This window comes from Oryzias latipes, chromosome 2 (genome assembly GCF_053564925.1).
Source record: "Oryzias latipes strain Hd-rR chromosome 2, Olatipes_Hd-rR_3.1".
NCBI classification, from domain to species: domain Eukaryota; kingdom Metazoa; phylum Chordata; class Actinopteri; order Beloniformes; family Adrianichthyidae; genus Oryzias; species Oryzias latipes.
The window spans coordinates 12985889-13013630 of record NC_136238.1 but is presented as its reverse complement, the minus strand read 5'-3'; the positions used below and the strand labels follow the sequence as shown (position 1 = coordinate 13013630).

Here is a 27742-nt window from a genome sequence, read left to right as displayed (position 1 = left end):
GTCATTAAAATAAGACAAAGTTTGAACTTGAAAAGAAAAACCATCGTAAATAATTTAAATTTAGTTGTGGTGAAAGAAATGACAAAATACCATGCATTAAACATAAACATCCATGTTAATGAACCTTCTCATTGCAGTGTTCATGTACATCTATGCTGTGTTCCATCACCATTGTCCAACATTTATGGACAAAAAAACTGTACTTATTTTACAACATTCTGAACATTTGTTAGGTTATTTCATAGAATCCATTATACATACAAAAAACTGCCTAAAAATTCCTAAAAAGCAAATCATTGATCAAAACTGTCACGGTGGGGGGGTGGCTCGAAAGCCGGTTGGACCCAGATGCAGAGGCAGGAGGCAAGGATCAGGGCTAGTGGGTTTTAATGCACAAAAAGAACAAACAAAAAGCGCTGCAGAGCAGGATGACAAAAACCAAACGAAAACTCACTGTGGCGTGGCGAGGGACAAGGAACGAGGAACAGGGCATGAACACCAGAACAGGAATACTAATGGACCAACACAGGAGGAAGGCAGAGACAAGACTTATATACAGACAGGGCAGACAAGACACAGGTGAACACGATCAGGGCAGATGGGGACCAAAGGAAGTAAAACCCAAGAAAACAGACAAGACAGGAGACTTTCAAAATAAAACAGGAAACAGAAACAAGACAGAACAAGGACCAAAAACAAGACAAGTTCAAATCATGACAAAAACCTTACAATTCACACCTTGACTACTAAGGAAACACAGCGTCAATAATCAAAACTACGATCTGGTAAAAAGCTTTTGTTTACTTTCAGAAAAAATTACCAATTATTGAACCCAAATCCTCATATCAATTTTATTTAAATGACCACTCTGATGAAAATGGTGTTTTTAACATAGGTCTTGTGTTTTTTCTCTGATGATGGTAGACATGTATTTGAAAAAAATTACGCTTAAAATTGCATTTCTGAAAATTTACTTACTTAAATCCTTTAGAATCATTTCATTGCTTTGAAAATAGAGCAAAAGCTGATCAGAGTAGGACTTTATGTGGATGTCTAAACTTTCTGAAGCGTCTAACAGTTCTTACAGGATCAAGGTAGACATGAGATACAAGAACGGACTCTTACATCCTTATATTTTCCTTCTAAGGGAGTCAGACAAAGTATTTGTTTTCATATGCTGCCTTTTTTACTCATTCTTAGTGCAGTTTCTTTAGTCTGACTTTCATTTCTGTGGTATTGGTCTTTCAGCTTGCTTGGCCATAAAGCACTGACCTTCTAAAACCCAAGCTTTAACAAAAGCCATGTAGTTTAGAAAGTCATCTAGGAGAAAAAGTACATTTCTCTGTCAAAAGGGTTTTCTGTCAGGTTGCTTACAACCTCTTTGAAGGACAAAGGCCTCACAAGTTTAAATACATCTGTGGCATCATGTCAAAAGACTTGAATAATGCCGATTTCTCCAAGAAGCTTAACCCTTGTGCTATCCTAGGCACTTTAACGTTGGGAGTTGGGTCATCTAGACCCACTAGACAGTGCTCTGAACCTTTTTTCTTCAATGATTTGTGACCTCACTGGTGTCCATGGATTACATGAAATCTTTCCATCTTTATCCACCTTTGTCATGGTAGGGAGAACACAATGTAAGGGGGAGATCATCTAAGATAGCACATGGGTTAAGAAAATTACCATCCTCTTGAGCTCAATCTTGACCATCCAGCAGGTTGTAAACACGTAAAAACAAGCCGTTACACAACTAAAAAGTTAGATGAACCATAGAAAGTTATCATAAGAAATAGAATTTTTCTTCAAAATAGAGCTTGCACCAATTATGAAACCCATCTACACCTATCAGAGCATCATCATAAAAATAAATACTGTACGGGTGATCAACGCGTCCGCTCATTTGTTTGCCCCGATCCTTGACCTTTAAAGCTTCCAGTCCCGATTTTGTCTTTATAAAAACACAAAACGTCTCCAACGGCACACTAGCTGATGGGTGCTCCTGTTGTAACCAGCTTGTAGTAGGCTCCTTTTAGCCCCATGAGCTGGTCGTGGGATCCCTGCTCTATCAAGATGCCCCGAGACATGACGGCGATGATGTCAGAGTTCTGGATGGTTGACAGGCGATGGGCAATGACGATGCAGGTCCGGCCCTCTCTGGCTTTGTCCAGGGCCTCTTGGACAGTCTGCAAAAGTCATAAGAGCATTCATATAGCTATGTGCAATTGTCTTGAATCGACTGTATTTCTTTGTACTTCTTTGTGCCCTGCTTTCTATTACTCTATTGAAGGTATACAAAGTTTATCTTTGGTTTTTTCCCTCATTTTCAGTTGATAGTTTTCAGTAAAGTACAACCAGAAGTGGTTGTTTTTGTAGACCTACTTTTATCATTATTTATCACATTAGTCAAACTCCAGGCTGCGTGGGCAACTAACCTTCCATATAAGCTCCTTATTGGCAAAATACACCTGATCCAGGTGATCAACATCATATAAGTCTGAATTTCTCAAAAAACCAACAGGATGCATGCCTTCGAAGCCCAGAGTCTGACACCCCTGGTCTATACCATAGATGGTCACAGGGTTTGGGAGCTCATAGTTGTTTTGTATTGGCTGCTAAGGCCAGGTTTCCAGTTCCACAGCTGGATACAACGTTAACAAACTTTCTAAATTTGTGCAAACGGGCAAGAAAAACTCACCTAGCAGGACCATACTAAAGCCGATGACTAACTGGTCACTTCATGATTAAAACTTCACTTTGATTTTAGCACAATTATGATATAAAATAAAACAAAAAGTTCCATTATAATTCACCACCTAGTACAAATGACTGTTGGTAGCACAATCTGGATTGATTGATAAACTCATTGGTTCCTCCCCAAAGGCATCATGCCCTTTTTCCTAATGCTTTTTTTTATTTTTTGTGCTAAATACCCTAATACAGAACACTGAAGTAATTCAGGTGCAAGAAATATTTTGACAATAAGTGAAAACATGATAAAAATTCCAAGAACAACCCCTCACACAGCGTCTTGGGCTTTTGTTCGATACCATTTTAAAGCAAAATAAGAAGTTCTGCTTTGACGAAGGCCATGTATAAAGAAATGGGTTGTATTTCTGCAGAGCACTAGGTAAACATGCGACAGCAGCACATCCAGAAACCATCACCAGCACACACAAAAAACCTCCCAATTGCAGCAATTTGACAGTCATGTGCAAATTACTGTCATCAGGACATTCTAGTGGATCAGAGAGCTGCAAATGTCTCTTTGCCTGGTCGGAGTAGCCTTTGGAGGTAGAAAGCTTGATGCAGATGTGTCCAGATGGGGCTCTACTGGTTTGATGCTTTGATATGAGGATGTTGTGGGTGTGAGGGTAAAGGTTTTAGAGATGTACCTTCTCGCTTTCTGTGTCCAACGCTGATGTGGCCTCATCCAGCAGCAGGATCTTAGGGTCGCGTATGATCGCCCTGGCGATGGCGATTCGTTGCTTCTGACCACGGGACAGCTGGGAACCCTGGGAGCCCACATTGGTGTTATATTGCTGAAATGAGAAGATAAAGAAGGCTTGGCTGTTGTGTGTGAAAGGAAAAGAAAAAAAAATCGATTAAAGCTGCAAGGCGCGTTGTGGTTCTATCCGCCTCCGTGCTCTCACCGGCTGCTCCACCCTGCCCTAAGTTGACAAACAGTTCTATGTAATTTTTACAAGAATTTAAAAAAGTAAATTTTGGGATTTTCTTAGCAACGGAGATTTTTGGTTAACCACGCACACATTGCTAATATGTTGATATTATATGTAATATCGATTTGTTCAGCTTTAGCTAACGATTCCTTTATTACATTTTCACAATGTTCCAACTAAAAAATGTGCGAGCAACAAGGAAACGCCACTTTTGCGAGCTGGCCACACCAACACTTTCAAAAATCTACAACCTTTAGTTCCAAAAATGTTTTCCTAAGTAGCTTCTCAATGATGCTGGAGGGGTTAGAAGAAGGATTTGAAATTTGTAGGTGAGCCTAAAGGGGTTGCTTTTTTTCAACTGAAGATGGCTGCCTAACTCAAGATTGAATTGTTAATGTCAATGGTCAACTAAACTTTGGTTGTGGTTGTAGACTGAAGTTGGTGGTTCGTATGTGAAATTTCGCAAAGATTGCTTAAATAAAAGTATTTTCTTGCCATATTGTGTAAATAAATCGCTAAATTTCATACTTCCTTTAGACATACCCGATATTTGTCTTTTGGTTTTGTTTGTGAATTTTGAAATATATTTTGGTGCCCCGTAACATTTTTTGCCCCATTCATTGTTTTTGACAATTTTGCCCAACTGTGATGTCATCATTTTTGGGGGTGGGTCGTTCACTGCACCCAAAGTTCATTTTCAACGAATAATGCTGTGTGCAAATCTTGGTGAGCTTTTGCGTATGGGGCAGGGGTCAGGTTGTCGCTCCAGGATGCAGTAGGAAAGAAGAAATGTGAAAATAATCTGGTCCAGGAATGCTGCAAGCCAGAATGATAATTCCAATTCAAAAAGGGGAAGACTTTTAGATAAAGTGCCAAAAATCCCTGAGGTTGTGCCAAACAAATGTCATGAAGTGTTGATTTAAGCTAAAACTAAATCTTTTCTGCAGTGTATTGACATTTTTAATAGAATTTCTCCAGCTTTTCCCCCACAGTGCTGCAGCAGCAATGCTTTTTTTATGTCAAGTTTGCAACAGTGAAGCAGAAAGAGCAGCTACGACAAACATACGTACTGCTCAGGCTCCAGGAGAAAGTATCTGAATTTGATTGAAAAAAATCAGTTTCAGAGACAAAATTACAGTTTTTGCTCTCATATCAGTCAAAATTGAGAATAAATTCCACCAGAATGGGTTGGCAGAGATTAATTCTCCTCCAGAGAGGTACTGCATCTTTCTGAAGGCTTGAATACGAGGAAAAGTCAACAGTAAGATTGCAGTCTCAGTCACTTTGACATTTTACTTCTCTGTCCGTCTCAGTCTGACAGTGGGATGTATAATTTAGAGGCAGATTTTGCAGAATTCCTGTTGCTTTTCCATGTAGCCTCAAAGCTTTAAGTATAATTCAAAGCTTTAGCGGCTTTGAGTATAAAGGCAGAGATTTTATCATCTGATGGAAGTTGAGGTGCTGACTTGTTTTTGTCCCACAATGGGTGATGTAAAGCTCTTGGGAAAGCCTAAATTTTGAATTTCAGCTTTTGCAACCTGAATTTTGGAGTCAAGGAATAACTCTACTCTGAAAAATCATGACTTTGTTATAAAAATTGAGCTATTGGTCTCTGTTAAAATCTGAATTTAGCTGTAATGCTACATTCACACAGGCCTCAGGAACGCGCATTCAGGCAATACAAAGTCTATGTAAACACATGTTTATATTCTGGGCATCCTGCGTTCACGCAGGTTTTTAAATCTGTATTAGGGCACCACAAAAATTAAAAAAATGTACACCCATTGAATTGCACATTTAACGTTAAACCGGTTGAACTTTGACCAATCAGGGACTCAGATTTGGTAGTGACGTATGGATGCCATTCCTCTTTAATTCACAGAAATGCCAACTGTTTGAAAATGGATCATTGGAGGAGAAATTAATATTTGCGGTTTGTGTCCGGTGTGAATTATATAACACTAAGTCTTTCATTTATCGGTAGAGCTGTGAAAAAAAAAGTCTGGAGTGAGGTTTGCACCGCTTTATACCAAGCCTCTTCCCATTGTAGGTAGATACGCTAGTATTGGGTGGCAATGGTGCAGTGTGAACACCATATGCTAAACAAAAACTTGTGACACATGTCAGGTGTTAATTTACCTTTAGATTTATGACTATTATTTAAATGCATTCTCTTAACTGTCCACTAGGGGGTGGGTTCAGCACATTCTTTGATGCACGTCAAATGCTCTGTGTGTTCCAGATATTTAACACCAAACCATTTTTATCCAGATCTTCAAATGTCAGCTTTTATTTAATGAAAGAAGAGCTTTTTTAGACTCATGTCCAACAGTAGAACAGAGTAAGCTGGTTCTGCTCTATAAAATTTTCTATTTAATTGTAAAGATTATCATAGAAGAGCTTTAAATCAGTTTTCTTCCACCCCAAAAATAGAGCTTCTTGTTAGATAAAACACCCACTCCGATCATCAATTAATCTAGTTCTCTTAGCGTTACCAGTATGACCATTAGTGTATTTTTCTAGGACATATTTTCTGTATAGCGCCAATAGTTCATTGGAAATTAGCTTCTGAGTTGTGGTGCTACGCACCTTAGCAACCCCGCCCCCTCTTCCCCTCCCTGTTTGCAAGAGCTCTGAGCAGAGAGCTTGTAGCTAACCCGGTGTATTTTCTACGCCACAAATAGGGTCTTTTTCAAATGAAATTTTTATTCAACTGCTCCTGATTCACAACGATCTGAAGAAAGAAATTCTCAGAAATGCAATTTTGAGCTTAATTTTCTTAAAGTATGTCCTTCATCAGGAGAAAAAGGGCACATGAACATGCTAAAAACACCATTTTCATCGGCGTGGATCTTTAAAGAACAGCAATGGAGCACTTAAACCATTAAATCAGTAACTTAAACTCTTTCTTTCATGTTTATGTGTTTTTCCAAATAAATGATTTTATTTCTATCTGTCATAAATGAAGTTTTATCCTCTGTAAATAAAGGGGCGCTCTTTTTTTCCCTTCGATAAGTATCTTTAAAATCAGCTTTTCCTGCTCTTCAGTCTTTTATTAGGTCGACATGTTTCCCTGTGTGTGTAAATATGCCGGTGTCACCTCTGCTGCCAGCTCACCTTCCACAGGCCTCTGTTTATAAATCTATGTTTACCTCATTCCCTCTGTCCTCTCTGTTTGCCTTTCCTCTGCGGCCGCCTATGGCCGGCCCGCTCTCTGAATACAAACTTCTTTTCAACTTTAGAGGCTTCCTGCCTGCTGCTCAACCCTCGAAAGGGAAATGATACCTCAGGGAGCGCCGTGACAAAGTCATGCAGCTGTGCCTTCTTTGCGGCCAGGATGACCTCATCCATGCTGATCTCCCGCGAGTTGTCGCCGTACTTGATGTTCTCTGCAATGCTGCAGTCAAACAGAATGGGCTCCTGGGAGACGATGCCGATCTTGGAGCGGAGGTAGGGCACGTTGACGTGCTTGGAGTCGTGGCCATCAATCAGCTGCGGGGAGAAATGGATTTAATGTCAGGAGATGGCAATGTAATAATCAGCGATTGGAAACGCAACCAATCTAATGAGCGATTATACCACTATCGGTACTGTGATCTGTCTTCCAACCGTGTGGAGGTGAGTCTGCTCTTTGAAATCTCACACGCGGTGAGGAGTTTCCAAACCTTCCTCCAGCTCGATGAAGGCCACTCGAGATCCTTTATTGTACACCTCGCACAAAGTTCACGTAAAAATGACTCTGTGGTTGAGGAACCTCTTTCACCTCGTGCTGTAAATGTCCAGTTTAAATCCTGCAGCTGTGGAGCGGCAGAGTTTCTGAAAGATCAAAGCTGACTTCATGGTTTGAAAATTCCATACTTGATATGAAGGTCAGCTTAATGCACTTTTCTAAATACGTTTAGGCCGGCAGAGAAGGCTTTAAAGGCCTTGCTAGCCCACCTTCGGTCTTTTAATATCTCTTAAACCAAAGACACATTACGGTTAAGCTAGGACGTCATTCAGCTGCAATACGTGTCAAAAGATGAGGATAACGTTTTTCATTACTTTTTTTCATTTGGATTTGACCGAAACCTAAAATCTGCATGAGCTGGAGTTCACATACTGGCTGCACACTGTTTTTTATTTAATTAGATTTGAAACACTGTCTTCCTTACCTTGTTGTTATATTTAGTTGCACTCCTGTGGTGACAGTAACCCTCCCCTACATTAGCAATAAAAGTTTAAACTATCACGAGTCTCAAACAGTTCAGACCAGGCAGCAGCTCCCTGCAGTCACTACATTTGCAGCCATGAAAGCTTTTTAAAACTCCATCCCTCACCCAGTGACAGCTTGGATTTACTCTGACTCCCCCAATGACCCCAAACAGATGTGCAAAACATAAAGAATGAAAGAAAATACTGTTGAATATATTTAGAGCACTAGGTGAAAGTGACCTTTAATTTGACTGTGAGGGGAAAGGACGCACCTTCCTTTGGGTCAGAACAAGGATTACAAAAACAGTTAGAAAAAGAGGAAAATGTAAGAATTAAAAACCAGGATGTCTGCTTAGTGAGTGCAGGAGAAAGAACCAAATATAAAGCTTTATACTGGCAACAGGCCCCTCTGAATTGCACCATGTGCAGCACATAAAAAGCATTTTGCAGTTAATTGACAGCATTTTGCAGCTTCTCCTCACCACTTTGCCATGGTCGGGATCGTAAAACCTCTCCAGCAGCTGCACGCTGGTGCTCTTCCCGCAGCCGCTGCTGCCAACAAAAGCCAGCGTCTGGCCAGGTTTCACCGACACGGTCAGCCCGTTCAGGACCTGGATGTCTGGCCTGGTGGGGTAGGTGAACTTGCAGTCGATGAACTCGATGTTCCCTTGGAAGTTATTCTGACAACATGGCAGTGGAAGGGGGGAAAGGAGTGAGTACAAGGGTTAACCTGGTCCATCCTGTGCTCAAAGCAGGGAGCTGATGTGTCTGTTTTGCTGACAAGTTCAGGTTGCTGCGGGTTAAAGGTAGAAAACTAAACATTTAAATTATAAGATGCTGCTTTATTGTTCTTCCACACAACCAAGTGAGATTTATTTTCAGTGAAATACCCGATTCGTACCCATTTGTCTCCCTTGTCGCTGTAGACGCTGATGGTGGGGATACGGTCCAACAGCTGGAAAAAGCGGGCTGCCGATATCTTGGCCTTGGCATAGTCTGGAGTGTAAGAGGAGGCCCGTCCGAGAGCCGTGCCACTGGTGACGATGGCTGAAATGACCCTGCCGGAAGCAATAAAAACCTCTATTTCTGGTGTTTTTCACAACCAGACAGCAAATTTGTTTTAGTAGCAATCTGCTAGCAAAAAAATGCTCAAATGTATAATACCACAACGGTTAAGTTGTCTGCTTTCAATCATTTTTTTTGGTTTTTGCATAGAGTAAGTTGCTCTTTACAATAAAATTCGAAATATCTCAAATGAATCAAAAAAAAATTAGAGCCTCAAGGAGTTACCCTCCACCGCCCCTGTCGCCCCCTTTTGCCCCGCCCAAGCGGCCCCTTCGGCTCCCTCTTCTGCCCATACCACCCTGGTATGAGCTGCATTTATTACATTTATGAGAAAAAAACACTTTTTCTGTTGGTTTATTTCCATAGCAACAATTTTATTTCTTGATCGTCCAAGGGTAACTATAATTCTTAAAAGAATCGGCAAAAGTACATTTTTGGATTTCCATAGCAACTGAGGTGTTTTGTTGCCTCACCCACATGCCTTATATGTTTATATCATATGTTAGCTTAAACCAGCAACTTGTGCGTTGAGTTTACACAATGGTCCACTAAAAATGTGCAGGCAAAGGGGAAAGGCAAGTTGTGGGAGCTCGCCATGCTATCACAAACCTTTAAATCTAACATTTTATCCTCAAGTAGCTTCCTAGTAATGTTCGTGGAGTTAGGAGCCAATTGATCAAAATCCCTAGGAGGAGTTGAAACTTTTATTTTAAGATGCGGGCCTCTTCCCAAGGTCAAAGGTCAACAAAATACTGGTGGTATGTGTGAAACTTGTGTGTGAAGATTGCTGAAACTAAAGTTTGTTTGTTTTTTTGTTCTCATATTGTGCAAAAATTTGAAAAATCCCCAAATGTAAATACTTTGCAACAAAACGGCCACTAAGCTATGGGTCTTGCAGGCCATCCCATAATAATTTCAATAGTTCAATTGGATATGTCGTTTGGATTTAAGGGAAAAAGGCAACATGAGGCAGCAGAGCTCTCGGGGGTTTTTCCTCACCTGAACACCAGGCTGAAATGAAGCCCCTCCTGCTTCACCAAGTAGCCTCCAAACCTGTAGGAGGCTGAGTTGGTCATGAAGACCACGCACTGGGCGAAACCATAACAAGCTCCATACACGTTGGCCTTCTTCAGGGCTGCTTGGTACGGGGCGTCCAGCTGGAACTCGTACATTTCCACAAAGTTCTTCTCCTTCCCCAGGCCGGCGATGGTTCGGATGTTGTTCAGGGCTTCGCCTGAAATCTGTAAAACGGGAACGGAGCTGAGAGTCATGTAAGTTTAGGTAGAAAAGTGAGACACGAATGCTCCATTTGCACTATTCCGCTGAATTTTGCTGCTTTGAACCAATTTATCCCAAACATGGATTTTTGTTTTGTATCTAAAACATGTTTTGATTTTTGATTGAGTTTTATTTTTCGGTGGTCTATAAGACGTCTACATTTCAGCACCGTGACTGCATTTTAAGCTTATTTTAGTAGAAGATGATGAAATATGATTCTATTTAAACGACCTAAAGCTCTACTTAAGGTGAGGAAAAATCCCAAATATGCATCTTAAAATAGGCACTGCTGTCAAGTTGTCTCCTATCAGCTGTCAGTAGATAGGACAGCTGATGTCACCCGACACTGTTAGGCCTTCTCGGGATACAATATTCAGACTGAAAGCTGGAACAAGGATCCAAAGAAGTTTGAAGGTGGTTTCCGGTTGATCTTACCCGTCCTGCAGTTTCCATGGCCTGCTTGTCCTGCTTGGCAAAACCTGTGAGCATCTTGGCCTGGAAGCCACCTGACAGAGCGAGGAAGGGCAGGAAGCAGAGGATGAGCAGAGTCAGCTTCCAGCTGAAGTAGAAGGACATCAGGACGGCCACGCCGATGTTGGTCAGAGAGTTGACGATCATGCCAATCTGTGAACCTGTAGCCTTTGGAGGGAAAGCCGTTTTTGTCATTGTGTTTTCAAAGTAGACAGAAAGTATGTCGTATATAATTGTTAGTGGTGAAATTCCCAATTTACAGCAATCTGAGCAGCCAACGCAACCATCAATTACAATTAGTAAAATTTGACAAATTTTCTATGTTGATAACACATGCTTTAAAATTGACTATATAGTGTTTTTTTTTATTATTTGAAAATTTTAAAACATATATATTACCATTGGAGGAGGCTTTAATCAATGTACTCCATAAAAAAATTATAACGATAACATATTAAGGTATTTACTTTGATAAAAGACAATAAAGACCCAACTGAATCCCTAAGCATGATAATATCCAAAGCTATGTCGCTGACCAATAAAAGCCAAAAAAAAACATTTCATTGACAAAATATTGAGAATTTCAGGGTGTAATATTTTTGTGTGTAAAGCTCTAGTGTTTCATTATGGAAAAAATCTGAAACGGTACTTGTAAACGGTGTTCCAACAAACCATTATGTTGGCGAAACTCAACAATTTCTGAATAAAATGCTTCCCTGTCATTTTCTGAAATCGTTCCTCACCCCTTGGACTTGGGAGGCGTCTGTTGCAAGGCGTGTAGTTAGAGCTCCAGGGCTGTTCCTGTGATCATCAAACCAGCCAATCTCTTGTCCCAGCATGGCGTGAAAGCCGATTCGCCGTAGCCTTCGGGTGAGCAGCTCGCCGGACTTGGAAAAGGCATAACCCTGGAAACAAAAGCCAACAGACACACTTCCTTGTTAATCATTTCTTCAACTTCGTCTGGATGCAGAGTGTTTAAATGCTACTCGCTAAGGTAATCAATCTTTTCATAGAAGACTCTACCTGCAGCATCTGTGTAAAGAAAGATACGACGCCAACCATGGCAAAGAACACGCAGATCCCATCTATCTCCCTCCTTTGAGCAGCCGGGTCTTGAACTGAAAACGTCTACAAGCACACGTGTAGGAATAAAAAAATATGTACATGTTATCACGATGTCAATTTGAACTGAACATTGGAATAATTCCAAAAACAAGAGACTATAGTTCTGAAATACATGAATTTACATTGAAAAGTAGGGGTGTAATAATTAATCGATGAAACGATTTCTATTCCTATTCTATTCCAACCAGATCAATCTGTCTGAAGCAAGTTTTTAATCAACCTATACCATTTAAAAAACATTTTAAAATGAAATCCATCGAACAAATTGACACTCGAAACTTCGGATTAAAGCATGATTGGTGCCATCACAGCAGTGAGAATGGTTGAAATTTTCTCTAAAGATGTCCTGAATCTATTTTTAACTCAGTAAATTGGATCAAATCGAATCCTTCAAAATGAACCAATGCCAACTATGAAACACAAATTGAATTATGAATCGTTACACCTCCATTAAAAAAGTATTGAAATGGATCCTCACCGCTAGGATTTGACTGAACAATAATGAGTAAACGGGGTTGACCCCTCCATTAATTGCAGCCCCCAAGGAACCAAAAAGCATATAGGGCCACTCGGGCGCATTGTACTTGAGAATCCGGGCCACTGGAGCAGGTTCCACTTGTTCTTCCTCCTCCTCAGGAGTGGCTTTCTGAAGCAAAAAAGACAAACCTCACATCAGCCGCAAACCAGCGTCTGACGGCTTCATTCAAAAACGTACATCATATTTCTCTGACGGCGACACAGAGTAGGTCCTGAGGCCGAGATCTCCAGCGACGTTGATGGAGGATTCAGGGATCAGGTTGGACAGCTGTGATCGAGACCTCTGATGAAGTGAAGCCCTGAACAGAAAGAGCTCGCATCTACATCCATGTCCAACGCTAACGAATGCTGTGCCGCTGCAGCTCTAAGTGGCTTTGGATGATACTGTCAGTGAAATGCCCCAAATGCCAAAGTTAATATAGGAGGGTAATTAAGTCAATCATGACACCAGCGCCTGCATTAAAAAAAGTCAATTTCAGCCACAAGACGATTCCTGCAATTATCTTATTTGGGTGTAAAGTAAAGGCTAAGTAAATCAAAATATACCAAAGTGAGCTAGTGATGAAGGGCAGGAGGTGATTGGGAACGTGTTTGTGTTAATACCTCAAACTGGCACGATAGCTGCCTGCTCTGGAGAGATTCAGCCGCTCTGGCTCCTGTTTTTCACTATCAGCCACTGTTGCATGGAAACAAATGGAAATTAGAGGTATGTTTTAGGAGAAAACAATGTTGTTCTTCAAATTAGCTTTAAAAACAGTGACTCTGACATTTGTGGAGTTTAACAGTCCAAAAATGTTTGCGGTCTTAGTTTAGTGAAATCCGGACAATCAGAAATTGTCGAAAGCAAAATGACAAAATGGTTGTTGATTAATTGAGATGGACTTACTCTGTTGTGCCTTCTCATTGAGAGCCTTGTCACCCTGGCTCTGTAGGGTGACGAGGGTGAAATAGACGCCCTTCCTCTCCAGCAGTTCATTGTGTTTGCCCCTCTCCACTGCCCGGCCGTGCTCAAAACCAACAATCACATCTGCGTTCTTTATGGTGGACAGGCGGTGAGCGATGGAGATGGTGGTGCGACCCATGCGTACCTTTGAGGGGAACCGGGTCATTAACATTTGTTCAGTTTCTACTTAAATATGATGGTTTTGTTGGGTCATTAAAGTTCAAATTCTTAATCTAAAAAAGGCATTTGAGGATGTTTTTCGTCTTGTCACATACTTTATCCAAAGCTTCTTGTACAACAGCTTCACTCTCGTTGTCCAGAGCAGACGTTGCCATGTCCAACAGCAGGATGCGAGGGTTTCTGACTAGTGCACGCGCAATGGCGATGCGCTGCTTTTGCCCGCCGCTCATTTGACCACCGCCCTCCCCGACCAATGTATCAAATTTCTGCAGATAAAAAACAGGTCAGGAGTCTGTGACATTTTAGCATCCTCCTCACACTCCTCTGCCTCCCCACTTGCGGTAGGTCCATGATGAAGTTGTAGGCATTGGCCTCCTTCGCAGCATTTATAATGTCGTCCATCGAGACGCCGGGTCGACCGTAGCGGATGTTTTCGGCGATGGTGGTGGCGAACAGCACAGGCTCCTGCTCCACGATGCCAATCAGGGAGCGCAGCCACTGGATGTTCAACCCCCTGATGTCATGACCGTCCAAGGTCACCTGAAATCGAGCATTCAGGAGAAATTGATGGATGATACCGTCACAGACATCCCATGTTAGGTTTTTTCCCACCGTAAAAAATATATCAATTTCAAAAGGAAGGGTTGTAAGTCTTGATGATAAACTCCAGAGAACAACAAAGAGCTTGTCTTTTTTTAGAAGCTAAAAGGAATTAGAATGGTGTCTGAAGAGAAGTGTAATTTTTGTAAAAGTGAAAAATGAGGCTGTTAGGAACCATTAGCTGAATAATGAAACAAATTATCATGTAACTTTATCACCCTAGGGGGATGGTTATTTTTGAAATGACAAGCATTAAGCTGAAAAGGAAGTAAGTGGCACTAACAGTATGTTATAGAACTCATAAGTCTCAGGGTTTGGGACTACTTGCAGAAAAGCTGAGGGGACCTCTCTAAGCTTTAAACCCACCATTCCTTCCAAAGGGTCGTAGAAACGCTGGATGAGTTGGATGGCAGTACTTTTCCCGGCACCACTCGGCCCCACAAAAGCTGTGGTCTCACCTGACTTCACCTGAACACTGAGCTGGTCCAGGATCTGTTTGCAAGACCAGAAAATAAAATTAATTCCTTAATTTCTCCAACTATAAATCCTCTAATTTATGTGTTGTTGTTTTTTTACAAAAATAGAACTCACCAGGCACAGGAAGTATAATTAGCATTATTTGATTTGAGAACGTTGATTTTACACTTGATTTTGTAGATTTGTGGACATCAACACGAAATAAATCTCCAGATTTGGTAGTTTCTTTGAAAATAACAAATCTAAGAAGTGCTGAGCTTTGAACCCAAAGCAGCCCATAAACACAAACAGCCTAAGCTACCGTTGAGATTACCATTTGTCTTAAATGTTACACTGCAATAAACAATCAAAATAGGTAGCAAGTCTGTATAGCAATCATAGTATGACAAATTTAAGCAGAGTTTTTTGTTTTCATTCATGAAAGTTAATTACCCATCTTCCCTTAGCAACCAGTATTTATTCGTGCAACACCATCAAACTTCATTGTGTACCAAAAATGTTGCTATTTTAAGCTCAAGACTGACTTAAGGATGAAGGTCAGTTAAGTATTAAGGGTGTTGTTTCTGATGGAAACCACAACAGAAAACCAAAAAGGTTTATCTGTGTGTGTTGAACTCTAAAGTATATCAAGATTCAACAGATTGACACGTTTTAGATGTAATTCCTGGGAATGAGAATGACCAACTTCAAGAGCCACCAACCAAAGCTGGTGTCTATGAAAGCCAGAGGTCATACTTTCAATGGAGCTTTTTTTAATGGCTTGATGTGTTGTGAAGGTGCACCAATGCTTCTAAGTGCAAAATGAAACGATTATTTTCAATACCATCAGCAAAAAATGTACATCTAGCCATTATGCAGTAGATGGAGTTGAATTCTAAGCGCATTCATGGAGGTTTTACCTTTTTTCTAAGGGCACAGGCCATTTTGAAGTAATTTCAGTCAACAGAATACATGATTGTTGGTATAAATAGTTTGTTTACAGAACAGATCTTTCAAGAAATCAATACAAAACTTAAATACATCTATTCTTCTTTTCACCATTTTTAAAATAAAGCAAAGGGATAGATTATAAAGCCTTTTCTTTAACTTTAAAGAAAAAAAGCCAAAGTGTTATAAAAAATCTTTATAAGAAAAAGCTACAAACGTGAACCAACTAAACTAGAGCCAGATAACTGGAGTTCGTGATTGTTTGACCATAAACACACAAAACTCTAATACAGATTCAGGAAAATGTAAAAAAGGAAAAGATTGTGTTGGAATAATTCAAATGCTTTAGTACCTTGACTTCAGGCCTGGATGGGTAATGGAAGGTCACGTTGTGGAACTCGATGTCTCCCTTCACCCGCTCTAGCTTGTACCCAGATTCTGACAAACAATCAATCTGTGGTTCCTGGTGGTGACACATTTATAACACAGTGACCGCTGCCTGCCAAACACAGTACCGTTTAACGTGCCTTATAGTAGCTTTTTTTTTTTTTACCCTGTCAATGGTCTCAAATATAATGGTTGCAGCTCCACGACCTGCTGCAAACGCCTCCAGGCATGGGGAGGCCTGTCCCAAACTCATGGCTGCCACCAAGACTCCGAAGAATACCTTCAGTTCAAAGTTTGGCAAAGGAGAACTGCGTGGGAAGTTTGTTACCATTTCTATTTGTTAATTAATTTCCAAACAAAATCATGTGAAGGAACTTCGCTATGAAGAACATTTTGTGCTATGTTCACACCGGGCTCGGAAATGCGCGTTCGAGCCCCCATTTTCAAGAAAAGTCTATTTAAATGGGCGTTTAAAGCTTTCTTGAGAGTTCTACCAGTTAACTTTGACCAATCAGGGACTTGGATTTGGTAGTGACATATGGATGACGTCCTTTTTGTTTCAGAGAGAACCAAACGTTTGAGAATTGATCATGAAGGAGAAATTAATAATTGTGGTTTGTGCCTGGCCATAATTAAAAATGACACCAAGTCTTTCGTGCATCAGTGTAGGGATGTGAGAGAAAAAGCCTGGGACAAGATTCACAAGATTTGCACCACTTCGACATTTCGCACTCAGCCTCTTCCAACTGTGAGTACATGCACAAGTATTGGTTAGCAACAGTCCAGTGTGAACACCATATGCTAAAACACGTTCTTCAACACACGTAACATGCCCGGTTTGTACTTTGCGCAAGCCAACAGTGGTATCCCCTTCCCCTGCAGTTAAGTTACCTGCAGCAGTGTTCCTGGTGTGTATTCTGCAGTGTCCACCACCAGAGTGGAGCCATACCAGAAAGCCAGTGCATAGCAGAGGAAGATGATCAGCCACATGTACCCAGTGAAAAACCCCATGATCAGACCCTTCCTGATGCCCCATCGCTGAGCCGACACCAAGTTCCTGTCATACCTTTGGAAAAGCAGCTTGTTTTTAGTGAGGCACCTCCGGGACTTAGCTTTCTCTTATCGTGTCGCATACCTCTCCACTTCTTTAATCTCTCCACCAAAAGCAGCGACAGTCCTGATGGAGGAGAGGACTTCATCTGCTACAGCGCCGGCTTTAGCATAGGCCTGCAGTTCCATCCCTGTTAGCTTAGCCACAAACTGGAGTTAAAACAGAAACACAATCAGTGGAGACAGAAAGAGAGATTTCCATGTAAAGTGCAAAAACTAAGTAATTTTTTAAATAAGGTTTAGAGTTGAAAATTGTTTTTTGTGTGTTTTTAACTTATTCTTGTATCATTTTTATGATGATGGAAGAAGAAAAGAAATTACTTTTCTGAGTATTTTTTTATTCAAATAGTTGTAAATAGGAGCAGACAAAAGAAAGTTTTGAAAAACAGCTTATTTGTTACGTAGAAACTACGCTGGACGGGCCATAAGCTTCCTGCTCTTCTCTGCTTTGTAACGGTGAGGGAAAAGAGGGGCGGAGTTGCTCTGTCTTCACCAGACGAGACTGATGATGCCATTTGGTCCAGTCTAAGTCTAATTGATATGACTCAAATGCAAGACATAACCAAGAAAACGCCGCCTGATGAATGAGAACCTTCGCTGACAATATTACACTACGTTAGCCATACTAAATGCTGAATACATATTTCCATAAAATAACAAAAAAAAATCATCAGCCCGAAGACTTTTGGGCAAATATTTTGTGATTAAGTTTGACCCCCAAAAAAACACAACTACTTTTTGGTAAGTGTGACCCATAACACCTGGATTACAACCAAAAGTATTTCATATAAAAGACATTACAGCAATAGTCAAACAGGGCGGTGGTGGAGTGGTGGTCTGGGTTTAATTTTTGTTTCTTAAACTCCAAACTTACATCTCTGGTTACTTTAAACTGGGCTTGTATGCCAGGGGTTGCAATTAGGTTTTTTAACAAGAGAGGTTTCTTTGCCTAATACTGAAATTTCAAAGTAGCTACATTTGCATAATATGAGGATGACTTATTGCTGTGAATCATATCAGAGTAGCAAAAGGACCTTTGCTACTTTGCTAATGCGCAAAGGTGGGATGTCACGAGGGGCTAAATCTCACCAGAGCCATGAGGCCGGCTCCAATGCCGATCAGCGGACTGGCCGCAACGATGACGAGCGTCAGCTTCCACCCTTTGACAAATCCGATGCAGAACCCGCACACAAAGGTGGTGAAGCGCTGCACGAATATGGAAACTTGGTCGGCAATGGCGTCGTTGATCTTGTTGATGTCACTGGGGGAAAAAAAATGTCTTTGATAAACTGAAGTTTGAGAGAGGGACCTACCTGACCACCATACCTGTGCAGGTCAGACCTCCTTTACCCCTCCCATCTACTTCTTCACCTGCAAACCTGACTAACATCATCAAAGTACAATGTTGAATGTTGAATTTCTTCCACTTGCCTGTATCCTATCCTTATCCATCATTCCCCATTCCCTCATCATTTCTATCACAAAAATCCATCTTAGGTGTGCAGTCCCAAGAAAACCTTAACCCCTGTGCTATCTTAGATGACCCCACCCTTACATTGACGTGTTCTCCCTACCATGACAAAGGTGGATAAAAGTGAGGATTTCATGTAATCCATGGACACCAGTGAAGATCACAGATCATTGAAGAAAGAAGGTTCAGAGCACTGTCTAGTGGGTCTAGATGACCCCACTCCCAATGTTAAAGTGCCTAGGATAGCACAAGGGTTACAAACGTGGCGCAGACATGACCAAACAGTCTGATTGCCATCTCATCAACTTTTCCACCGTTGCGGTGTGTTTCCACCACCAGCCTGATCTGCGGTGGATAAACCTGAAGCTACGAGGTCACGTCAGACTCACTCCGACAGGCGGGTGTTGAGCTCCCCCACAGAGGTGCAGTCAAACCAACCGATCTCCATCCGCATCACTTTGGTGAAGTACAGCTTCCTGATGAGCTGAATCTGCCTGGCGGCGGCTGTCACCCACAGGGAGATCTGTCAACGGGGAAAAGAGAAGCACCGCGGCAGGATGACTTAAGGGTAAACTCTACATATTCTCCACGGGTTCATTCAAAGGAGCTCGTTTCGCACAATGACAATCAACTCTTGAATAAATCTCACAGAAATGCGTCTCAAAAGGCTCTGTGGGATAAAGTGCTCTTGATTATATCATGGAGTAGAAATTTGCACCAGTTTTACAAGATAGGCAAGAGGCTTGAAATAATGCAATTTGTAAAGGAGGTGCAACCACCTCCCCTCTATTTGACTCAAATAACCAGAATCCAGATTAGGAAATGCCGTGAACATCTCCCTTATTTGTCTCTTAAGTACCTCATTTTTATGGAAATGCAGGTCCCGGGAGGACAGCCGGGTAAATTAAATAAGCCCCAGACCACGAAAACCCAACGGCGCAAGTTTAAAAATCGATCATTTTACAATAATGGGTGCCATGTAGTCATCCATCGATTGCGCTAAAGGAAGGTCATTAAAAAAAGTCTCTTGGCTGTCGAGCTTTTGGGAATCTCCACGTCGTTTGTGTTCACTCAGGTGTGTTATTACTCCTCCCCTGAAAACTGGTCTTTTAGGTTTTCTGTTCTATGATGTAATCCATTGTGTAGAGAGAAAGCACTCGTACACCTGATGTGTTAAACTTCAAATATTCCCACCGTCTGTGGTCCCAGTCCCGACATCAAATCTCATGCATTTCTTATGGCTGCTCTGCTGTGAGCCTGGAATTGCTTATTAATAAGGGTACCAGGGTAGATAAATGCAGTTTTTCGCAGCCTGTGGGAAGGAGGCTGTGTTATTTACACAGCATTTAATGGGATTTCACGAATAAATAAAAGTGCAGATTATCGAGACAGCAGGTGGAGGACTTTAAAGGCTGCTAGAGCTTCTTTGTAAAAGTTTCTCTGGTAGGGATTTGCTTTTAGTCGCAAGTTCTGCTAGCTGACTTGAAGGGTAGAAATGCGACAGAACAGCAAAAATGGTCTATATTTTTTTATAGTTTTTTATAGTTTTTTTATAGTTTCATTGTGAGAGAATTTGGAAGAAAATTTGTACTGTAACTGCTAATCTATAGTTAAAGTAGTTCGTTATTTCTAACAACTGTTTGAAACATACTAGAACTGGTCAAAGAGGAATTTGAAAAATTGGTTAAGTCAATAAATTAGAGTCAAACCAAAAAATTTCTAATTGCTCCTACCCGCTCATTTTAACTGCATCTTTTATTACACACAACCCTTGCCACGCAATATACACTCCAAAACACACAGACGTTATACAAGGAAGGAAGGGCCTCTGATCTTCTGTCCCCTACCCCATCCTTGGTGGGGGAAACAACAGCCTTAACAGCGATGGCCGTGTCTCTTGGGAGCTGGCGCCCTTTTTTTATTTTTTATTTTTTTATTTGTCCTGTCCAACACCTGTGCAAACAGACAGGAGCTGAAGGACTCATATGTTTGACATATATTACTGTTACAATGGGGGGTTATGGATATTTAGATAAACCGAGTGTCTAAATATACACGCATACACTCTGCATATTTGCATAAACCCCTTTTGTATTTGAGGTTAAGCTTTATTTGTTATAATTATATTTATATGCGCTTCTTGTTGGACCGAACTGTAGTTGTATTGTGTACGTATTGCAATGTTTGTGCGTAAAGATTTTTTTGTGCCAACAAGTATGTTTGCAAGGTTTTTGTGTCTGTGGACAGGCCCCGCCCCTTTTAGACTAACATTTACACCTGACAGTAATGATTATAAGCTTCCAGCAACTTATTGCTTTGTGTTTTCTACCCCTTCCTATTTTTTTAATCATCCTCCAACTACCTTTACCCCCCTCTTTTCCCCCCTCCTATTCATAAAAATGAAGATTTCCCATAAATTCAACGTGAAACTCAAACGAGAAAAACTGCGTTCTGTGGTGAAGTTGTGGCATTTGAAGTCTCACCTGAAAGTATCCCAGCAAGAACACACCTGCTCCAATCCCAACATAGTATAAGGCAAAAAGGGTCATTTCATGCTCGATGTCGAGGATCCTGAAGGTGAGAAAACTCAGTTAGAGAATTACAAAGCAGAACAACAACAATGTTGTTGTTTTTTAAAAAGAAAGTTTTCTGTTTTTAACATTGGGGGAAAAAAAACGAGAAAGCTTGAATACATTTTAGTCAAATAACGATATTTAATATTGCGTCACTGTCCCACAGTCAAAGTCTGGTTTATTTGACCGGAAACAACAAACTCAATGTCATACACACAGAAAAAACAGAAAACACATTACAGGATGTGTGTTGCTGTAAAGCACAGCGGTAAATGACTCATGGTTTGGGCTCAGACCTCGCAGTTATGGACAAGCTGATAGAAAATACAAATGTGAGGCTCAGATCATTGCTTATGTAGAAGAAAATGATAGAAAGCCTGGCAGCAAAAGTATAAAAGTCTGTCCATCAACTGTGCAATCTGTATAGGATCATAAGGGTTGCAGGTTCTCATCCTGTCATGTTTGGCGGATCTTCTGTATTTTGGTTTGTTATTCTTTGTTGAAGTTTAGTTTGTTCTTTATTGTACTGCTAGCTTGCTTTGTCTTCCTGATGTTTTCCCCTGTCGGGTTAGTCTCCCTGAGTCCTGCTCCATGTTCACCTGATGTTTTCTATTAATAAAGCAAGCGGTGCAGAACCCCTTTGTAATTGACTCCTTCTTTAAAATGCTCCTCTTTACAACCTCAGCTGTGTTTAGGATCCACAGTCCATCACAAGGCCACATCCGCAGACAGAAAACCACTTAGACTCGCTGCTCACGTGCAAATATCGAGTTTTAGGTTGAACGATGGGCCTTTTATTTTCTTTGACTGTGGGAAGAAGACAAATGTCTGTGCAAAGGTTAAAAAAAGAAAGAAACTGAAGGAACCCATCCAGGTCCAGCCTTCAAGGACCTTCTGGGTGATAGAGGATGCTCAAGGTCAGGTCTGTCATTGTTGTAATGCTGCGTTAAAGAACATGATAACAGTTGGACTGTCGCTGGACACAAACAGCAATTATTAATTTCTCCTCCATGATCAATTTTCAAAATTAACACAATTTCCTTTCACTAAGCCAGGGGTTCCCAAACTTTTTCTGCAGGGCCCCCCTTTCTGAAGATTAGAATATTTTCGAGCCCCCCCACACTGACACAAACATAAAAATCCTTTGTTTCTAAACTCCACTGGACTTTACTTAACATTGTAAGTCATACAAAATGGCAACTTTTCCTGAACAAAACTAAAAAAAAAAAAAAACAAATCACCTTTACAATTATTAAAAGTGACACTGCATCATGTATCATAAAATTTTACCATGTAATGGTGTTCATGGCTTTCAACACATCTTCTTATAAACTCCATTCCTGCATGAAAGTGGCATTTTACACTTTACCAGCTCTCTGAAGAAAATAACAAAATCCTGAACATTTAACTCTGCAAAAACTGCACCTTTAATGTCCACATCTTTTCGGTGACTGGTGTGGGCTTGCTTCAACCCGTAGCCTTGCCGCACCCCCCTGCGCCCCCCAGTTTGGGAACCACTGCACTAAGCCATGAGGTCTGCTAGAATCCTGTGGGTCTATTGTCTGTGACTCATTCATTCATTCATTCATCTTCTTGACCATTTTTCCCTTTCGGATTGCCTATCATCCCTTGCCTATCCCGGCCACTTGGCCGTAGGCAAGGGATGCCCTGGACTGGTCGCCAGTCTGTCGCAGGGTAGAATATCCTCAATCACACGTCCATTCACTCTCACACTCACACCTATGGACAATTTAGAGTTGCCAATCAACCTATAAAGTATGTTTTTGGACAGTGGGAGGAAGCCGGAGATCCCGGAGACTCATACTCATAAATTAACATGAACAGACACACTTCCATGAACCGGGATGAGGGGGCCTTCATGCTCTCTCATACCTGGAGTAACATCCTCTAGCAGAAAAAGGACATCAAGGGGCGGAGTCATTTGTCAAAGTTTGACAGGTGGCTCCGCCTCCGTCACAATCATCTGTTTTTAAATACGTCACATCACCACCATCTGATGACGACTCTGATGAAGGCGGACGTGATTCCGCCGTAACATCATGTCATGTGTCATGTATGTGAAACACAACCGTGTCTGATACAAAATGACCTAAGAAATCATCACATGAATCAAGCAGGTAGTCTTTGGAGGTAGAGATGAGTGATGCTGCTTGATCTTCAAAGTAAAACATCACATGGAGTCTTTTCTTGAGACACTCGGCTGCAAATTGATTGTAACCCCTCTGCATACGCTACATACCAAGATCGTAGGCAGTGTTCTTGACATGTTCTTGTAGAATTTTTCTCATGATGGACATATATAAATAAAATAAAACTTAAAATTGCATTTCGGAGTCTTTCTTTGTTCAAGTCGCAATGGCCGGGCTACAAACTCCCTGCTCTGCTTCATTCTGATGCATCCACTTTTGGACAAATGGATCCATTGTCCGTCTTTGTTTTCCTCGTCTGAGCTGGCATCAAGTTCAAAAATGTGGCTCTGATATTGCTTGCAATTTTTGTTGCACTTGCAATGTTAGCGTGGGGGTGTGAGGGGCTGTAAGCTAGCAGGACAGCATGTAAACAGATAGGTGACGGGAAGCGGGGTCTGGCTTATTGAGAACGCTGGAAATTGTTGAGAATGCTAGAGAGTGGGTCTTTAAGACTTTAAAAGGTATTTTATATCTCGTTTTAAATTTATCTCAACACTTGTCATTAAAAGTTGCCGCTGATAAAAGACCTACTTCACATCACACTTACCCACACGACATGTTACTCAAGGGTGTGAACATCTCCAGCGTTGAATTGATGAGGCTTCCAAATGACTGGTTCAGCGGCAGAGTCATGTCCAGAGTTCCAGTGTAGTTCCTTTTCCACTGGATGGTGTTGTTCACGCACTCCTTGCGGTCGTCGCTCAGCTCCTGGAGCTCGATGTCGTAATCGATGAAGGTGTCAGTGAGCAGGCCGAACACCAGCAGCATGAGGGGCTGGGCCGAGCCGTGCAGCACGGCGCAAACGGAGCCCAACACCATCATCAAGACGTCCTTACAGGTGGCAAAGCGGAACTGAGGAAAAACAGACGCAAAGGACACCCCCCCATGAAGAAGATGGGTAAACCTCTCCATAAGAACAATTACAAACAATAAGTGTTCTACCAGTTGAAAGAAGCCAACTCTTATTGCAGGCTGATTTTCCTTCTCCTGAGCTCTTTGAGAAACAAAAAGTCATTCAGTTTAGTCATTCTGTGTCCATGTATTCAGCAAGTCTCCTTGTTTGGTTACTTACTTCTCCGTCCCCCTGGAATTGGAGATGGTCCTGCACGGACAAAGCAAAACAATAATTCCAATTATGGGGCAAAACAAGGCCAATTAGTCATTAGGACTTTATTCATGATTATACAGACGTTTCTGTCCAGCAACAACAGAAGGAAAAAAACGGTGTTTCCAAATGAATGCAATTAGCTCATGTTAAACAGATAAAGCTATCAGTACCAAATTGTTAATCAGTTGATTTCTTTCACGTATTCTGCAGGGATTTCTAAGTTGTGGGACGTCAAGCTTCCAGGGCCGCTCTAATTAAGCTTTAAATAATCTTATTAGCTTGCTCTTATTTTTTATTTTTTTTATCAGAGGGTGCCAGAGGACCAGCAATACTTAAACCAAGATGCTGATCTTTTGATAGGAAAGAAAAGATAATTACTCGGATCACAAAAAAACTTCCCGAACGTTAAGATAAACAAGCACTAAGCCTTTTGTGTCTTATTTATGTGGATGTTTGTTTACATGGGACGTCTAGGCAGCTCCTTCTGTTATGCTGTTTAAGAGTTTGATTTTAATTGTTTGCTATTATTTGCTATTTGTTGTTTAAAAGTTTTTTGGAGGGGAACTGTCTGCGGACAAGATGGCGCCCGACATCATTGGCTGGAAGCGGAAATTCTGTATGTTTTCAGAATTGTAGCACTTTTGACTAGAATGTAAAGCTATTTACGAGTCTGGCTTATGATGTCTGGGCATCATCTTGTTGTCTGCAGCCTCTTGCCTTTTTTTTTTTTTATTGACTAATTTTGGAGAGTGTTTTTTAGGTAATTGTCTATTTTCACTTTTTTTCAATTTCATAAATTGTCCCTTAATTTAAACGACATTTTAATTGTTTTATTAACAATTTCAATGTTGATAAAGTAATATTTTCTGTACATTTTGTTTATATAGTTATATTTACTGTTTTTTAATACAGAATTCGGAGAAATGTTGTTTTTGCTTAGAGGTCTGTATTTTTTGCGGTGTGACCGGACAAGGCAGGCAGGCTTGCTAAAGCCTGCCATGATATATTCGCAGATCAGCTTTTTCATTTTTTCCAGTTTGACCAATATGGGGATTTTTTTTTTACTTTAGTTTTATTTATTTATTTATTTTTTGCATCTTTCCTTTTTTAAGTTGAATTTACTGCAACCTAAATAAAAAAAGAGACTGACAGGCTTCTCTTATGTCTATTAGAGTTACCTTTTTTCAAAATAAGAGAGGATTTTTGCGGATGATGTGATTAGCTCTTTGACATTTTTTTCAGTTTGTGAAAACATTTTTTTCTGTTTCAACAGCAGCCTTCCTGTTACAGACTAGCTTTTGGATGTAGAACATTTTTGTTGTGGAAAAGTCTTTAATGATTTGGACAAACTCTGAGGGTAGATCCACAACGCTGTCGGCAACATGTCATCAAGCGGACACTTCCACTGAAAAGTCCCTGAACGAGTGTTTTGGGCTTCAGAATTCTCACATTCACACATAGCTCTGCAAATTTCTTTTTTGTGATCTACATACAAGAAGCTCCGCACAGTCAGGGACTTGAAACCTGGTAGTGATGTTTGGATGGCATTCTTTTAAATTTGCGGAAGTGCCAACTGATTGAAAATGAATGGGGTAGAAATGAATAATTGCAGATCATATATTGGAATAAAGCTGTGAAAGAAAAAGTCTGGAGCAATTTTTGTAAGATTTATACCGCTTCGCCATGTTCCGCCAAGTTTCTTTTAACTGTAGGCGGTGGACACGCGCTAATATCGGGTAGCAACACTCCAGCATAAACATCATGAGCAATGTGTTCTTGAATGCTTATTTCACGCCAGGTGTGTCCATAGCTTCCGTGTTAGATAGTTAGTTTATTTTTAGTAAAGTCTCTGCTTGTACACAACTAGTATTTCAAATTATAAATAACTTACAAATTCCATGAAACCTTAAGCCTTTCATCAACATAAAGCTGCAAAAAAATCCTGTTGAGCGCCGCTGTTCATGTGCCAAGCCTGCGGGTGTCAGCGTGTTGCGAAACGCATAACCTCGTCTGCCAATCAGAACAGTTGTTGCTTGGAGCTGTCAGTTCCCCAGCGCCACGTACAATAATTTCAATTGTAAAATAAAACACAAGCAAACACAAATATACATTGTGTATTGTTTGTACCACGCCCAGGTGACAAAGACCCAGTTTACCGATGCTCAAAACTGAAGAAAACTGAAAATCTGAAAGAAACTGTCAGTTCCATAGCACTGACAAAAGCTTTGTGCTAATAAAAAAATAGGGACGCACATAGCTTTTGTTTGCACATATACAACAAGACTCCTCTAACTGTTGCTGTGACTTGTAGTTGCCAAAGAAAAACAAGTTTTCCGATGTACGCACAAAATCCGCAGAGAACGAAATTTCACAAATTGTTCATTTTTAACAAAGACACGCAACTAAATCTTTGTGTAGACAAATACCTTAATTGACTTTGGAGGTTAAATATTTTTTTAAATATTGAAAATGGTACACATAAAAGCCAATGAATGTTCCATAATTTAAAAAAAATCGAGTTAAGAATTCTTTTTAGAAGTCAAACATTTTATTTAATATGTCGTATAAAAAAGTTTGTACTTACATGTAAGATCCAGCTTGTTCTGCAACATAAATGTAGAAATCTCAGTCTAGGATCTCAATTCCAATCAGTTTAAACCACATAAACACAAAAGTTTCTTTTTATCAATAATTACAAAACCACATTTAGTTCCTTTGGCTTCTTACCTTCATCTGTAACCTGGTAGCTGTTGTTGTCATGCCCCAGCTTTTTGATACTTCGCAGTTTCACAGATTCGTTCGGCATGTTGGGTCCTCTAGAAAAATGAGGGGAGACCAGTAATCCCAAATCCAACCAGGGAATCTCAAACACAGGACGTTACCAAGAACCTCTTAGTTCCAACCTATCATGTGTAGCTCCCAGAGGAGGCTCTTCGTGCTCCTCTGCCACAAAACCAACACTGGCAGCAAATCACGTGGCGTTATTGAACAGACCTGGGCTTGGTTGGAACTTGAGGTCAGGTGGCTTTGTTTGAAGGTAAGTGTCCTGTCGGTTTCTGCTGCCGGAAAGGCCAATGACCTTGTTGGAGCAAATGTTTCACCTGCAGACCCCTCCAACACTGTTTATGTGTTGTTAATACCTGAATGTGGCCGCAAACGAGACTCAAAAGGGACTTTGAAATGATAGAAATGCATTTCTGAAGAGCCTAACTTCCATTTCATTGGGGATGTAATTTAAATGTAGAGGTTTTACGTGAAGTTCTGTCTGCAAGCAGAATAAATAATAGCAATAAACGCAAAAGTAGCAGGAGGTTAAAAGCTCAGACGTTTGATGTAAGCACTTAAGGCTTTAAGTAAGGGAATGGATGTACCCCAGGAGAAAATGACAAATGGCTTTGATGTTTAATCT

The 27742-nt window shown here is 40.8% G+C and overlaps 1 protein-coding gene across 1 annotated transcript; it reads right to left on the bottom strand.

The window, feature by feature from the left end:
* Positions 1-370: 370 nt before the first annotated feature.
* On the bottom strand, positions 371-27266 carry abcb11b (ATP-binding cassette, sub-family B (MDR/TAP), member 11b). The gene is made up of 28 exons (XM_011484225.4): positions 27061-27266; positions 26918-26936; positions 24298-24327; positions 24168-24219; positions 23773-24077; positions 20926-21013; positions 18832-18965; positions 18061-18232; positions 16997-17121; positions 16753-16927; positions 16028-16141; positions 15827-15937; positions 14437-14562; positions 13807-14010; positions 13566-13736; positions 13234-13435; positions 12951-13023; positions 12526-12646; positions 12289-12456; positions 11709-11813; positions 11429-11590; positions 10650-10853; positions 9936-10177; positions 8773-8929; positions 8354-8551; positions 6963-7169; positions 3393-3539; positions 371-2183 (listed from the first exon to the last, which is right to left on the bottom strand). The coding sequence occupies exons 1-28, from the start codon at positions 27137-27139 to the stop codon at positions 1983-1985; spliced, it is 4092 nt and encodes a 1363-aa protein (XP_011482527.1). The 5' UTR covers positions 27140-27266; the 3' UTR covers positions 371-1982.
* Positions 27267-27742: the final 476 nt, after the last annotated feature.